At 47.7% G+C, this 13,373-nt stretch overlaps 1 protein-coding gene across 7 annotated transcripts in view; it reads right to left on the bottom strand.

Annotated features, from left to right (window-relative positions):
- Atp8a2 (ATPase phospholipid transporting 8A2) overlaps positions 1-13,373 on the bottom strand; it is a 587,084-nt gene that overhangs the window by 35,683 nt on the left and 538,028 nt on the right. For all 7 annotated transcript variants that reach the window (XM_037208489.1, XM_037208491.1, XM_037208490.1 and 4 more), the window contains one exon: positions 9,621-9,725. In XM_037208489.1, coding sequence (XP_037064384.1) covers positions 9,621-9,725 — 105 coding nt within the window. The remainder of the gene's footprint in view (positions 1-9,620; positions 9,726-13,373) is intronic.

Below are 13,373 nucleotides of genomic sequence, written 5' to 3'. Positions count from 1 at the left end.
TGGAAAAAATGCAGCTGGAAGGCAAATAAATCTCAACCAGGTGTTGGAAGCAGACACTTGCCACCTGGCGTGGAGAAGTTTGCTGAAGTGATGCCATAATTTCCTACCCTTTTGGCCAATAAAAAAGCCAATAGCCCTTTTAGGAGAAAAATGTGGATGGGGTGGGAGGGAAATGAAGAGAAGATGGAGGTACATGATGCCAACAGCCATAACTCTGAGAAAATAGACTCCCCCCACCCTCCACCGACCTGATGAAAAGTCAATATTGGAGAAACCCACTCTGGTGCTGGCGTCTCACAGGAAAGGCTTGCTTAAATCCCCCCTCCACGTGGCAGCCGTACCACAACCAAACACCTTCGACATGATTATGATTTCATGGACGCATTCACTTGAGGTGCTGGAGCTGGAGCCCAGGGCCCCTCACCACAGTGAAGAGCCCTGCCCCTGAGCCACACCCCAACCCTTAAATACTCATTTAGAGAGGCAAGAATTTCTGTCACAATGTAACAGGTATCTTGAGTTGAGTTTTGGGATGATCTGGTTGTATTAGCAATTTTTTTTTGTTTTACACACACACACACACACACACACACACACACACACACACACACCAGATGCACCCTTCTCCTCAGTCCAAAACTTGATCTGTGGACTGGGGGTGTGGTTCAGTGGTAGAGCACCTGCCTAGCATGTGTGAGGCTCTGGGTTTAGCTGTAGCACCACAAAAAAACTAAACCTCATTCAGGATGCCTCCACCCTCTTGATACGCCCAGGGTTCAGCTAAATTTCTGCACCGATCCAACAGGAAACAGAGTGCCCCCTGTGTCAACATCCTTTGTTGGAGAAAAACCCATGGCCTTTGAGAATGGCCAGTTAGGAATGGTCGGTAGAGACGGATTACCTAGCTTTTAGGCTAGAGGATGAGATGGGAGGCTTACTCTCTGAATGTCTACATGTGCTGTGAATCTACATATGCTGTGAAGATATATCTCTATCTCTATCTATCTATCTATCTGTCTGTCTATCTATCTATCTATCTATCTATCTATCTATCTATCTATCTATCTACCTATCTAATCAGTTTCAAAGGTAGCCCTGGGAGAGCATGCTGTGGAAGGCTGACTTTGGTGACTTTGGAAATCCTGGGAAGGCTGCAGGCGCTGGCCTCTATTCTTCAGCAGGGAGCACTGTGCTAGGATTCTCTGGTTATGGGCAATAACACTCCCACCCCCACTCCACATCCCCTCCCACCCACACCCACCCAGCCCCGTGGAGCTTGTCCACATACATTCTGTCTGTCATGGAGAACACGGGCTCTGTCTGCACCCAGCTGGGATCAGATTCCCTCCTGAGGTCACTCTATGAGAGGCCCCAGAGCCACGCATCAGTGTTCTCAGAGAACACAAAACCAGAGGGAGATACTTGATCGCTGGCAGAAGACTCCGGGCCAGACAGGCTGCTATCTTTACCCAAGGCCCAGCCGGCCTCAGGTCAGGGAAAGCACTTAGATGAAAGAGAATCTGCGTTTTCCTGGGAAGCCAGAGGCAGCGACCAGAACTGCTTGGCCTTGAAACCGGAGACAACCAGCTTGGCCACCTGCCCCGCCTTGAACCAACTGTGATGAACAGAGAGAAGGATCTAGAATGAACAAGAGGCTCCTTGTTGTTTTTCCAGACTAAGGTAACACCACCCCTAGACCCTTCCCTCCGCTATTCATCTGTTTTCTTGCCGTATGTGAAACCCAACATCACAGAACATACCCTACCCCACGCCAAGGAGGAAGAAACCCTAGGGGAAAGCTAGTCTGTTCCCTTACGTGTTGTTTTGGACGTTAGTTTGTTATAGCTATAAAAGTAAGTAGTTGTAGTAGATTTTCTCCTATCAGGAAAAAAAAATGGAGTTACACGTTAGGAATAAAGAAGGGAAAGTATTAAAACCCTGAAGAAAGAGTTCTTTCATTTACATCTTTGATTTTTAGACATACAAGATAATGTTATACAGGGTGGCCCTTCTGCAGAGATTAGCGTGCCTACGTGCTTCCACTTGCAAAAGGGCTCCTGGGAAGACGGCTTAGGAGAGTGTCCTGACCAATCCAGACGGCAAGAGGAATTAGTGTCTTTACAGTACACAACCATACACAAGGAAACACACTCTGCTTCGGACAACCATGCACAACCACACACAAGGAAACGCACTCTGCTAAGGACAAACCCAGGCAGAGACAATGTTGCTTTTGGTTACCCAAACTCTTTGTAGCACGGCGGCCCTCCACATGTCTTAACTCTTTGACGGATCCTTAAGATCAATGTCTTATGCACAGGACTTACTTGTGCATGAATCCCACAGGTTAACTTGATTTACTGAAGGAACAGCATAGGATTATCGAATCAGCTAGTTTTCCATCACTATGACCAAACTGAAGAAGAAACAACTGAAGGGGGAGTAGGCCTGATAGGAAGGCATGGTGAAGACTCCCAGTTCATTAGAATCACGGCAGGAGTGGGGGCAGGAGCGCGTGACAGAAGACAGCTGTCCACCCCAGAGTGGACTGGGAAGCAGGGAGTGAGGCCGAAGCCTGGGCAGGGACACCTTCACTTCTATTTAGCCACACTCCTCTTTCCAACGTTTCCAGAACCTCCCCAAATGGCAACCGAAATGAGAGGCCAGGCATTCAAACTCGTGAGCCTGTGAAGGACGTTCAGATTCAACCTGAAACAGGCATGGTAAAGAAATGTAATGGGGTTGGGGATTTAGCTCAGTGGTAGAGCGCTTGCCTAGCAAGCACAAGGCCCTGGGTTCGGCCCTCAGCTCTGGATAATTAAAAAAAAGAAAGAAAGAAAGAAATGCAATGGCTTCTTAAACTACAGTCAAAGACTGGGATTCACATAACAAGTTCATCAAAATGGTAGGTTAGATTAGTTTACTAGGGCTGGAGAGGTGGCCCACCAGGTAAAGCTCAGCTCGCTGCTATGCCTGATGACCTGAGTTTGATTCCCAGAATCTGCATGGTAGGAGAAAAGAACCGACTCACACAAGGTGTCCTCTGAGACCCACACACACGCAGGGCATGCCTGTGTCATGACCACCGCCCCCCCCCCCATAAATACATGTCTAGTGAGTTAAATTTAAAATACCGTTGAGTGATTGAGATACAGAAGGACCCCGGATATCATCTCAAAACTGTGGTTACAAATTTGGCGCAAAGGAGTTTCTAAAGGTTCATGCCCGAAGATTTTTGTTTTATTTCTCATGAGCACCATCCTAACGGACACTGCTGGACTCTCTGCCAGTGAGTTGGACCTAGATGCTGTGGCTTGGCAGAAGGTCCCTAAGAGTCCCCGGAGAATGGTGAGAACTGTGTGAGAGGTGGAGGCTGGGGACTGTCCCAGAGGCTGGCACAGACACGCACTGCTGCTACGGTTAGCCCACAGCATGGAACCAGTGTTACCTGAGGTCTATCCGAGGTCAGCTTTTAAAAATGTATATATGTTATATACATATAAAATAAAATACACATATATAGTACATATACTATATACTACATATATATACTACATTATATATATACACATATACATATACACACACACACACATACATATATATTTCATTTATTTTGAGTGGATGTGTGTGGGTGTACCACACCACATCTGTGGAAATCAGAGGACAACTTTTTTTTTTTTTTTTTTTTTTTTGAGACAAGTTTTCTCCATGTAGTTCAGGCTGGCCTTGAACTCACAGAGATCCGTCTGCCTCTGTGTCCTGAGTTCTGGGGATTAAAGGTGTGTGCCACCACTACCCAGCCAAAGGGCAACTTTTGAGAGCTGGTTCTCTCCCTCCACCACGTGGGTCCCAGGGATCGAACTCAGGTCGTCAGGCTTGGCAACAACAAGCGGCTTTTACCTTCTGAGCTAAATCACCCCCCCCCCCGAGATACAGTCTTTTAAAATCATGAGCATACATGTGTGTCTCTGTGTTAGTATGTCCATGAACTCAGGTTGTCTGCAGAGCCCACAGGAGGTGTCAGGTCCCCTCAAGTGGGAGCCACAGCTGGCTGTGAGCAGCCTGATGTGGGTGCTGAGCCGACTCTCCGCCGACTCCTCTCTTCTCAGTGGTAGGAGAAATGGGTTTTCTCTGGAAACGAAGTGACTGCTTCTCTTTTAGCCTTTTCTCTCTTTGGCCACCTCCAAGATGAGCCCGCGAGCCAGGCACCAGGCCACTTTCCTTCCCTCAATGCCACCTTACTGGGCTGGACTTTGACATTTCCGGCTCTCAGTCAACTAATATTAACGGCACTTCCTCTGTGAGCCAATATAACACACACACACACACACACACACACACACACACACACACAGTCTGGGGAGGTGAACAGACAGTCAAACAGGGTGGGGAGAAAGGACTGGAAATGGAAGGCCAGTGTGATCAGTACTTTAGCCAGAGTCTAAGAAGATCTCCAGACAGAAGGGGGAGCTCACCCCTCGGCCCATCCCCCACTGGCCCCTCCCAGCATGGAGGTGCCCAGGAATCCAAGCAGGTGTGGAAGAAGCAAACAAAAGCCATCAAATAGGAGGGACGAAGCAGCTCTCAGGAGGTTAAGTGGATGGCATCGCCTCCTGGAGAGAACAGTGTGCTCTATTATCTAGTGGGCAGCTGACCTGCAGCAAACCCCGAGTAATTAGAAGGGGGAAAAACAAAGGGTAGATACAGACACTGTGGGGACAGTGGGTCCCCACTACCTCTGGTGAGCAATCCCAGAGTGACGTGGTGGACAATAAGAAAAGGAAAGGCTGACCTCATGATGGCATGCACACTCTGAATATGTGTTCTTGCAGACATGCACACATATAATCACCCCAACTACAAAGTCATGGAACTCACCCTAGGTTAGGGGCATGGGTCTTCAAATGCAGCAAGTAGAAAACCACACATAAACTCTACTTTTGGGGACCTGCTTGTATGTGTAGGTGTAGATTTTTCTAAGTGGATGTTTGTTTACTTGGTTTTTCTTTCTTTCTTCCTTTAGGTTTTTGAAACAGTTCCTGTGTGTAGTCTTGGCTGTCCTGGGACTTGCTTTGTAGGCCAGGATGGTCTCAAACTCAGAGATCTGCCAGCCTCTGCTTCCTGAGTAGTGGGATTGAAGGTGTGTGCCATCACACCTGGTAGATGTTTAACACTTAACATTCACAAGGCCTGGGGAGGAAGCTCAAGGGTAGGGTGCTTGCCCTGTGTGCCCAAGGCCCTGGCTGTTCCCCATTGCCACAGAAAGCTGGCTGTGGTGTAGTGTGGTGGCCCATGCCCATCATCCTGTCAGCAGACAGACAGGAAGATACACATTAAAGGGGAGATTGAAAGGCAGGAAAAATCTCGGAGAAGTGAGAAGAGAAAGGACCACTCACCCAGTACCTCTCATCAGCATGAAGCAAGAATTCCAGTAGTTAACAACTACCGCAGACTTTTCCCTTCCGCCCCATAAACCTGCAATTTTCTAGGAATCTGACCAGAAACTCAGTTTACAGGGAAGGGACACGTACTGCACCCCATGTGCAATCCTAGAGGCTCCTGGTATCAGATTATAAATCAGCCCAAGGCACCCCTGACCACCTTATAATTTTTCTTATCAAGAGCGTAAGGGGGGAGGGTTCTTAAAAACCTTTTGAAGTGGAACTCCAGAGCCACCCAAATGGCGTATATGAATAATTCCAAGATGCTGAATTGCATCTCTCCCTTGAAGAGCCCACACCTAAACTTGGGTACGCCTTAATCTCCTCCTATTCTCACTTGAGAAGCAGAGCCCTACACATGGGGATGACTTTCTAAGTGTCTTTTTTCCCCAATCCTCATGCTCAGGCCTCTATTAAAATATCTTTAATATCATCAGTTCTGCTTCATACTGGTTCAGCCTGAGATTCTTTTCTTCTGAGTTAAAGCCACAAATCCAGGCTTAGCCTGAGCCAAGTTCCCTTAGATTAGGGAGACCCCTCAGGCTGCTGAGGGTGGTGGCATGACACTGTGTCTCTGTCCCCTCTCTGTTGACAGATCCAAGGGGTTTGTGTAGCTCAGGGGTGGAGTACACGAGAGGCCCTGAATCACTTCCACGTACAGCACAGAAAACAAATAAAAAAGACCCCATCTTTTTATGAAGGAAGATGGGGCTCTTGCCTTTTTTCAAGGCTACCAGTCCACGGCTCCCTCTCATCCCGCGACTCTCTGGCGGAACACACAGCCTATCCTTCATACTCTCACAGGGGCTCGGGCCATCTGTGTTATTTCATAACCCTTCCTCTTCCCCTCAAAGTGTCAGCTGCCTGCGGCAGATGAAGAGACAGTGTCACTGTGTTCCTGGATTGCCCAGGGGCACACCAGAGTTCACTCACACCCCAGATCTCTACAAAGTGCCTGTGGCCCTGCAAACTAGGGTGGGTGGGGGGTGTCTGTGCCTGCACATCTCTACTGATGTCTTCACAGGGGTGCCCTCTGCCTGACACACACTTACTACTGCTGTCTTCCTGGGTCCTTTATATCTTAAGCTTTTTCCCAGCCCATCTCCAGCATGAAAGCCTCTTTGGATGGCCCCAACCAGATGGTCTTCTGACTGTCTGTCCATGCTGCCAAGTGCAGGTCACACAGAGAAACTTCCGGACCATATGAAGCCCCTACCCTGAGCTGTGCAAACACAGACCACAGTATATGGAATGTTCTTCTCGGGTATAGCTCATTAGAATTGACAATTGTGCTTTACTTAGAAAGTCTTGGGCTGGAGAGATGGCTTAGAGGTTAAGAGCACCAACTGCTCTTCCAGAGGTCCTGAGTTCAATTCCCAGGACCACATGGTGGCTCACAACCATCTGTAATGAGATCTGGCGCCCTCTTCTTTATGCTTGGTTAGCAATCTCACGTAGGCTTGAGAATTTGTGATACATAAGAAGGCCCATAGTCCTCTGAAGATGAAAATTTGTGCTTACTCCCATGTTTTTCTGCATTTTGTCTGTGACTATTTATCAGTCTCAACTTGCCGGAGTTTCCCACTCCAACTTTTGCTGACTATGAATATGACGTTTTTCGGGTCTCAGAAAACGGTGTAGGTCATGGGAAATCAAGTAGTTACTGAGTACTGCATCTAAACTGTTTGACATTTAAAAGAATCCTGCCACCCAGTTACAATGTTACATTTATCTGTTTGTTTTTGTTTTTCCTTCCACTGATGGAAATGGGATCCAGGGCTATGGGCCCACTAGGCAAGCACTTTACCACAGAGCAACATCCGTATTCCTAGTTTTAAGCTTATGGAAGGTAATAATTTTGGTTTTGTTGGTTTACAAATACCAACACAATGCTTAATGCACTCACTTATTAACCAGTAAACCCATAGAGACTGAGGAGGTGGCTCAATGGTTAAGAGCACTTGTTCTTACAAAGGACCCAGGTTCAGTTCCCAGCACCTACATGGTAGATAACAATCTTTTGTAACTCCAGTTCCAGGGGATCCATGGACTTCTTCTGACCTCAGAGAGCACTAAGCACACACGGTACACATACAAATATGCAGGTAAAACATTCATAGACACAAAATTAAATAAATAAATCTAAAATAAAAAAAAATTTAAAAAGTAAACCATAAACAAAATCCAAACTCTGCAATGCCAATCCTGTGCTCTGAAACCTTTCCTAAAATCTATAGCTATTTGAAACATTTCTCAAACCTCCAAAATGCTTGATTCTGTGTGTGTCTGTGTGTGTGTGTGTGTGTGTGTGTGTGTGTGTATGTGTGTGTGTGTGTATGTGTGTGTGTGTGTACTCGTATGCATAGAACAGAGGACAACCCTGGGTCTCATTCTGCCTACCTTAATTTTTGGAGACTGGTTTCTAGTTAGGCTAGACCAGCGGCCAGGGAGCTTCAGGAACACACCCATCTCCACCTCCCCTAGTGCTAGGGTAAGAACTCACGGTGTATTATACTGACTGCTTTTATGGAGTTCCAGTGGTGAGGCTTCTAATCCATCATCTCACACGGAAATCTCTCCAGCGGTGGGCTTGCAAGTGCTGCCGTGCCTGACTTTTTACACGCTTGGTGTCGAACTCGGGTCCCTATGCTTGCCCTGTGAGCACTTCATGGACCCATCAAGAGTTCCAGCCCCAAATCCCCTTTGTTACAAACCAAGTATCTGATTCCATGGCTGTAAAAGATAGTTCTAACAAACACAATATGAAACAAGGCAGAAACTTCTACAAGTTTCTAGGTCTTAGATGTTAGCTACAGATGTCCTTTCAGGCACTAAGGAGACGAGCACTCAGACCTTTTCTAGACGCTCCACATTAAACATGGCCATCTTTCTACACTGCAGATGATACTCGGCCCAGAGCCGTATAGATTTCTGATAAATTTACCCTGACGAGATGAACTCATGGGAGGAAAGACACAGTCTTCCCAGTCACCTGTTGAGTGTGGGGTCAAGCAGCTGGCGCTTGCTGACAGAGGAGGAGAAGCAGCCGCTGTTATGCTGTCATATTTTGAATGTTATTGGCCCCATGAGCTCATAGAGATTGGCACTGTTAGGAGGCATGGCTTTGCTGGAGTGGGTGTGGCCTTGTTGGAGGAAGTGTGTCACTGTAGGGGTGGGCTTTGAGGTCTCCTATGTTCAAGATACTGCCTAGTGTCTCAGTTCATTTCCTGTTGCCTCTGGATCACGATGGAGGACTCTCAGCTACTTCTCCAGCACCATGTCTGCTTGCATGCTGCTATGGCCCACCATGATGATAATGGACTGAACCTCTGAACTGAAAGCCACCCCAATTAAATGCTTCCCTTTATAAGAGTTGCCGTGGTCATAGTGACTCTTCACAGCAATAGAAACCTTAAGACATATGCCAAGAGTGTTCTCAACCTTTCTCAAATCTACTAAGTTGTGATAATTTATTAAAAATATCCCCCTTCAGGGGGCTAGAGAGATGGTTCAGCAGCTAAAAGCACTGGCTGCTCTTCCAGAGGACTCTGGTTCAATTTCCAGTACTCAGATGGGGACTCACAACCATCTCTGTGACGTCAGACCCAGGGGATCCGACACCCTCTTCTGTTCTGACCTCTGTGGTACTGCACACACGTGGTACACAAACTTACATTAAATACAGGCAAAATATCATCCATATACATAAAATGCAAATAAAGGGGAAAACCCCCTCAGGTCTACTGAAGTGGACTGTAATGAAACGTTCATGGACAACTAAAGCTCTCCATCACTAACCACATACTCCTCTACTTGCTCTGCCTCGGGTAACATGGTTGGGCCTGAAACCAAAGGCCTGGCTCTTGGATCCTCTTTCAATCCCATCTCCTCCCCTTTAAGAAAATATTGCTATGCTGTCTGTTATTCACAAGACTGTTTTGTCCACATCCCAAACCCAACAAAACCACTCCTATTACCTGGGGACAGGCCCAGTGACCCAGAAATTCAGTTTCTCATGGCTTCTGAGAAGACGCAATCTGAAGCTCACGCTGACCGCATTCTCAGCATGTAATCAGAACGCCTGAAACTGAACCCACCATGCTGCCCTTGAACACGAGCCCGGGAGGGGAAATCCGAGATGGCGGGGGGCAGGAGAACACGTGGGGGGCAGCCCACCTCTTTCCATTACTGTCTCTCAGCATCGCTTTCCCCAGGACTCGGGACTTGGTCTCCAGCTCCTGCACCTCCTCCAGCAGCGTCTTCTTGCAGGTGTGCTTGGTCCTAGAGCAGGAGAAACAGACAGAAAAGATGGTGTGTGACTGTGACACAGCTGTGAAGACAGGAAATCATCCTCCCTACCACACCCAGGTGCCTGCTGGACAAGCTGAGCATGCGCTAAGAGCTCGACCTCCCCACTCCAAAGCATCCTTGAGTACCCCAGATGAGACCTGGACTGTGAAACATACGTTACCATACCCCATAAAAGCTGGGGACCGGGCAATTCTAACCAAGGACAAGAGGAGCCCCGATGATCAAAGTTGGTCCCTAGAACTTTCACTGCAGGATACGAAGCCCATGAGATATTTTAAACCTTTCTCCCTGCACAGGTTCTGGATCACAGGGCCTGGGGTTAGCAGTTCTTGTCTCCCTGTTTACTGTGAAAAGAGCCACTGCCTTAGCAGAGATGAAGTTTAGGATACCAGAATTCATGTTCTCAGTGCAAAACCTCGGTCTGAGGTTTGGAGTCAATGCATATCCAGTGCAGCTTTCCCATCCTCCTCTGGCCGGGACTTACTCAGGAAATCCATGGATGGTTTCCTGCCACAATGGGTAAAACCTGGCCTGAGGCTTGGTTCCCCTCGGGTCATGGAGGAATTACCGCTCCTTTCCCTGGCTAACCGAAATCCCTCGCCATGGTCGAATAATCTCTCGATGTCAGGTTCCTCTAAAATGGAAGCTAAACCCTAACCTGTTGAATACATACATTCTACTCCTGCATTGGGCCCCACGGCTGTGCACAGTTTGGTGTGAAAACTACACCGTCACCACCAAGGCAGCGTCTCCTAAAGAGCTGGCTTCCTGGCTTCAAGACATCCCATCTCTCTTTGTTCTGGCTATGCTGGGAATTGAGCCCCGGCACAGTACATGCTAGACAAATGCTCTTTCACTGAACTACCCTTCCACCACCCCAGCTTAATAATTTACTCTCTCTCTCTCTCTTCATCCTATTTTCTCATTACATAAATCTTATGCATTAATTTTTTTAAAATTTGAAACTAAGCAAAAAAAAAAAACTACACAAAACTGAAATGGATCCTCTGGTTGGAAATGCCTAGGTGAAGAAAAGGCATTTAATAAGAAATAAGTTGGGAATGTAGCTCAGTGGTAGAGCACTTATCCCTCTGCACAAGGCCCGAGGCTCAATTCCCAGCACCAACACCAGGACCAGGACCAGGACCAGCAGCAGCAGCAGCAGCAGCAGCAGCAGCAGCAGCAGCAGCAGCACCACCACCACCACCACCACCACCATCACCACCACCACCATCACCACCACCACCACCACCACCACCATCACCACCACCACCATCACCACCACCACCATCACCACCACCACCACCACCACCACCACCACCACCACCATCACCACCACCACCACCACCATCACCACCACCACCACCACCATTACCACCACCACCACCACCATCACCACCATCACCACCACCATCATCACAACTATCACCACTACCACCATCAGCACCACCACCACCACCACCACCACCACCACCACCACCAGCAGTAGCAGCAGCAAAAAGGAAAAGAAAAAAGTAGACTAGCTAAAGGAAGCAAAATGCTGCATAAAGTCATGGCAATCATCAGCAAGCAGCGCTGGTCATCGGCCTCAGAAACAGCTTTGCAACGGCGTTCTGCTCATGAACTGTGTTTGAGGAGCCCGTTCGGCACCAAGGTGCAGACAGGGTGGGAGCCAGGACGGAGTGTGACTGCTCAGAAGTGGAAATGGTTGGGAACGTTTTTTGGAGATGGGGGTTCGCTCCTCCCAGCAGCCCCTCCACATGTAAGGACAGTGGAGCTGCTCAGATAAAGCAGGTCACCCAGCACTTCATGTTCATCTGTAATGGAGTATCAGCAGGAAGACATGGGAGATGTGCCTGCCATCCTTCCCCACAGAGTAAACAAGCCAAAGCCACACAGGCTTTAACACATAATACCTTCATTACTTCAAACGGAGTTCTGATAAAATACCAAGTTCAAAGTGGGGACCGTGGAATTTTAAACAATAAATGAGAAAATGGCCAATATTTTTCAGGAGAGAGAAAGGACATGAAAATGTATGCTGTCCAATGGTGCTGAGTGTTCCGTGTCCCATACAAGCTCATGGGCTGTGTTAAGAAACAAAGTGGCATGCCCCACCCTGCTCAAAGTCCCTTTACACCAGGGTGGGCATGCTTCCCCACATTGCCCCTCCAACCCCCTGGCTTCTGCACAGGACAGTCAACTCTCTGCTAGCCTGACTGCTGTCTTCTGGGACAGGACAGACAGTGTTGCTGGGTCTTGAGGTAGGAAGAACAGGCATAGGGGAGGGGGGGGAGGAAAATGGGACCTGAAGCCTAGGCCGAGAAACCAAGAATGACCCCCAGCATGCCGATCCTGGCCTTGGGAGGGCAATGATGTGCTCACATTCCGTAAACCAAGAAACTGTCTTTGCTCTGAGGATGCAACGCCAGGCTGGCTTCAAGACCTAGGCTTGGTATTCATCCACTATTGGGAGCTCTGGGTTGCAAGCCTAGGGAGGCAGGTAGCACTTGAGTAGAAGGATGTCAGACATTTAAAACCATTTCCTCAAGTGCTGTGACCTACTGAGGGCTGAGGTAGAAAAGTGATCCTAGGTCTCCCTGTAACACACGCATGTAGTGATTTCACACTGACCAGCTATCAAGGCAAACCTATAAGCATGTGCCATGAATGTGCAGCCACTGGGTCATAGCTCTGAAGTCAGATTAGCTTGTCTTCTCCCCAGTGGCTCAGCTTCCTTCATCTCGTCCCAGTCAAGACACCAGGAGACTGCAGAAGGGATTGAATGGAGACATCTGGGGGGGCTAACAGATGAGTTACTGTGAGCTTTCTGATACAGGAAAGGGCATCAAGGTTTTAAGAGACTTTCGCTTTTTTTTTTATTAGCTTTATGTGTACAAAGGAGTGGGATTTTCACATGTCCATAGGAATGTGTGTGTGTGTGTGTGTGTGTGTGTGTGTTATCATTTTCAACCCCTCACTACCTTCTCTATCCACCTCCCCCTGGTCCCACTCCTTCTCTGCTTTCATGTCCCCATAGGTACTTTAGAAAGAAACAGCTTGGGTTGGAATCCTGAACTTTTCATCCTTTTGTTTCTAAAACTTATTGTCTGGGCTCCCTCTTTTGCATTCAAGAACAGCCAGCCAGCCGGAAACATCAAATTCTAACCGTGAGGGAAAATGGAAACTCAGTGTGCTCCAAGAGAGATCGGTTTGGTGAGAATCTTAAAAAGCAATCAAGGCCCATTTGTACACAGAAATTGCTTTATTGCCGTTTAACTACCTATCTGTAATTATGAGGAAATGAAGTCATTCTGGAATTGGGGAATGCAGTGTATGATGCCTAGTGAAAAAGACAGGGAATAGTTTGATAAAAGGAAGTGTGTTCCTCCATGCTCGGTGGCCTTGAGCTTTGGATCATTTATAGAGAGTGACGGTAACCAATTTCTCCCGGGTTCAGAGCCATACCTGGCAGCTTTGTCGAGCATGCTGTCACAGGTGAGCATTTTGGGAGAATGTAGGCTAGCGGATATTAAAACAGTTCTCGACAATTTACACTCCACGCGTCTAACAAGACTTCTCATTAGCCAGGAACCACATATAATCAATTATGTTAAT

The sequence above is a fragment of the Peromyscus leucopus genome, chromosome 9 (genome assembly GCF_004664715.2).
Source record: "Peromyscus leucopus breed LL Stock chromosome 9, UCI_PerLeu_2.1, whole genome shotgun sequence".
Classification (NCBI taxonomy): domain Eukaryota; kingdom Metazoa; phylum Chordata; class Mammalia; order Rodentia; family Cricetidae; genus Peromyscus; species Peromyscus leucopus.
This window is presented reverse-complemented; position numbering and strand designations above follow the sequence as displayed.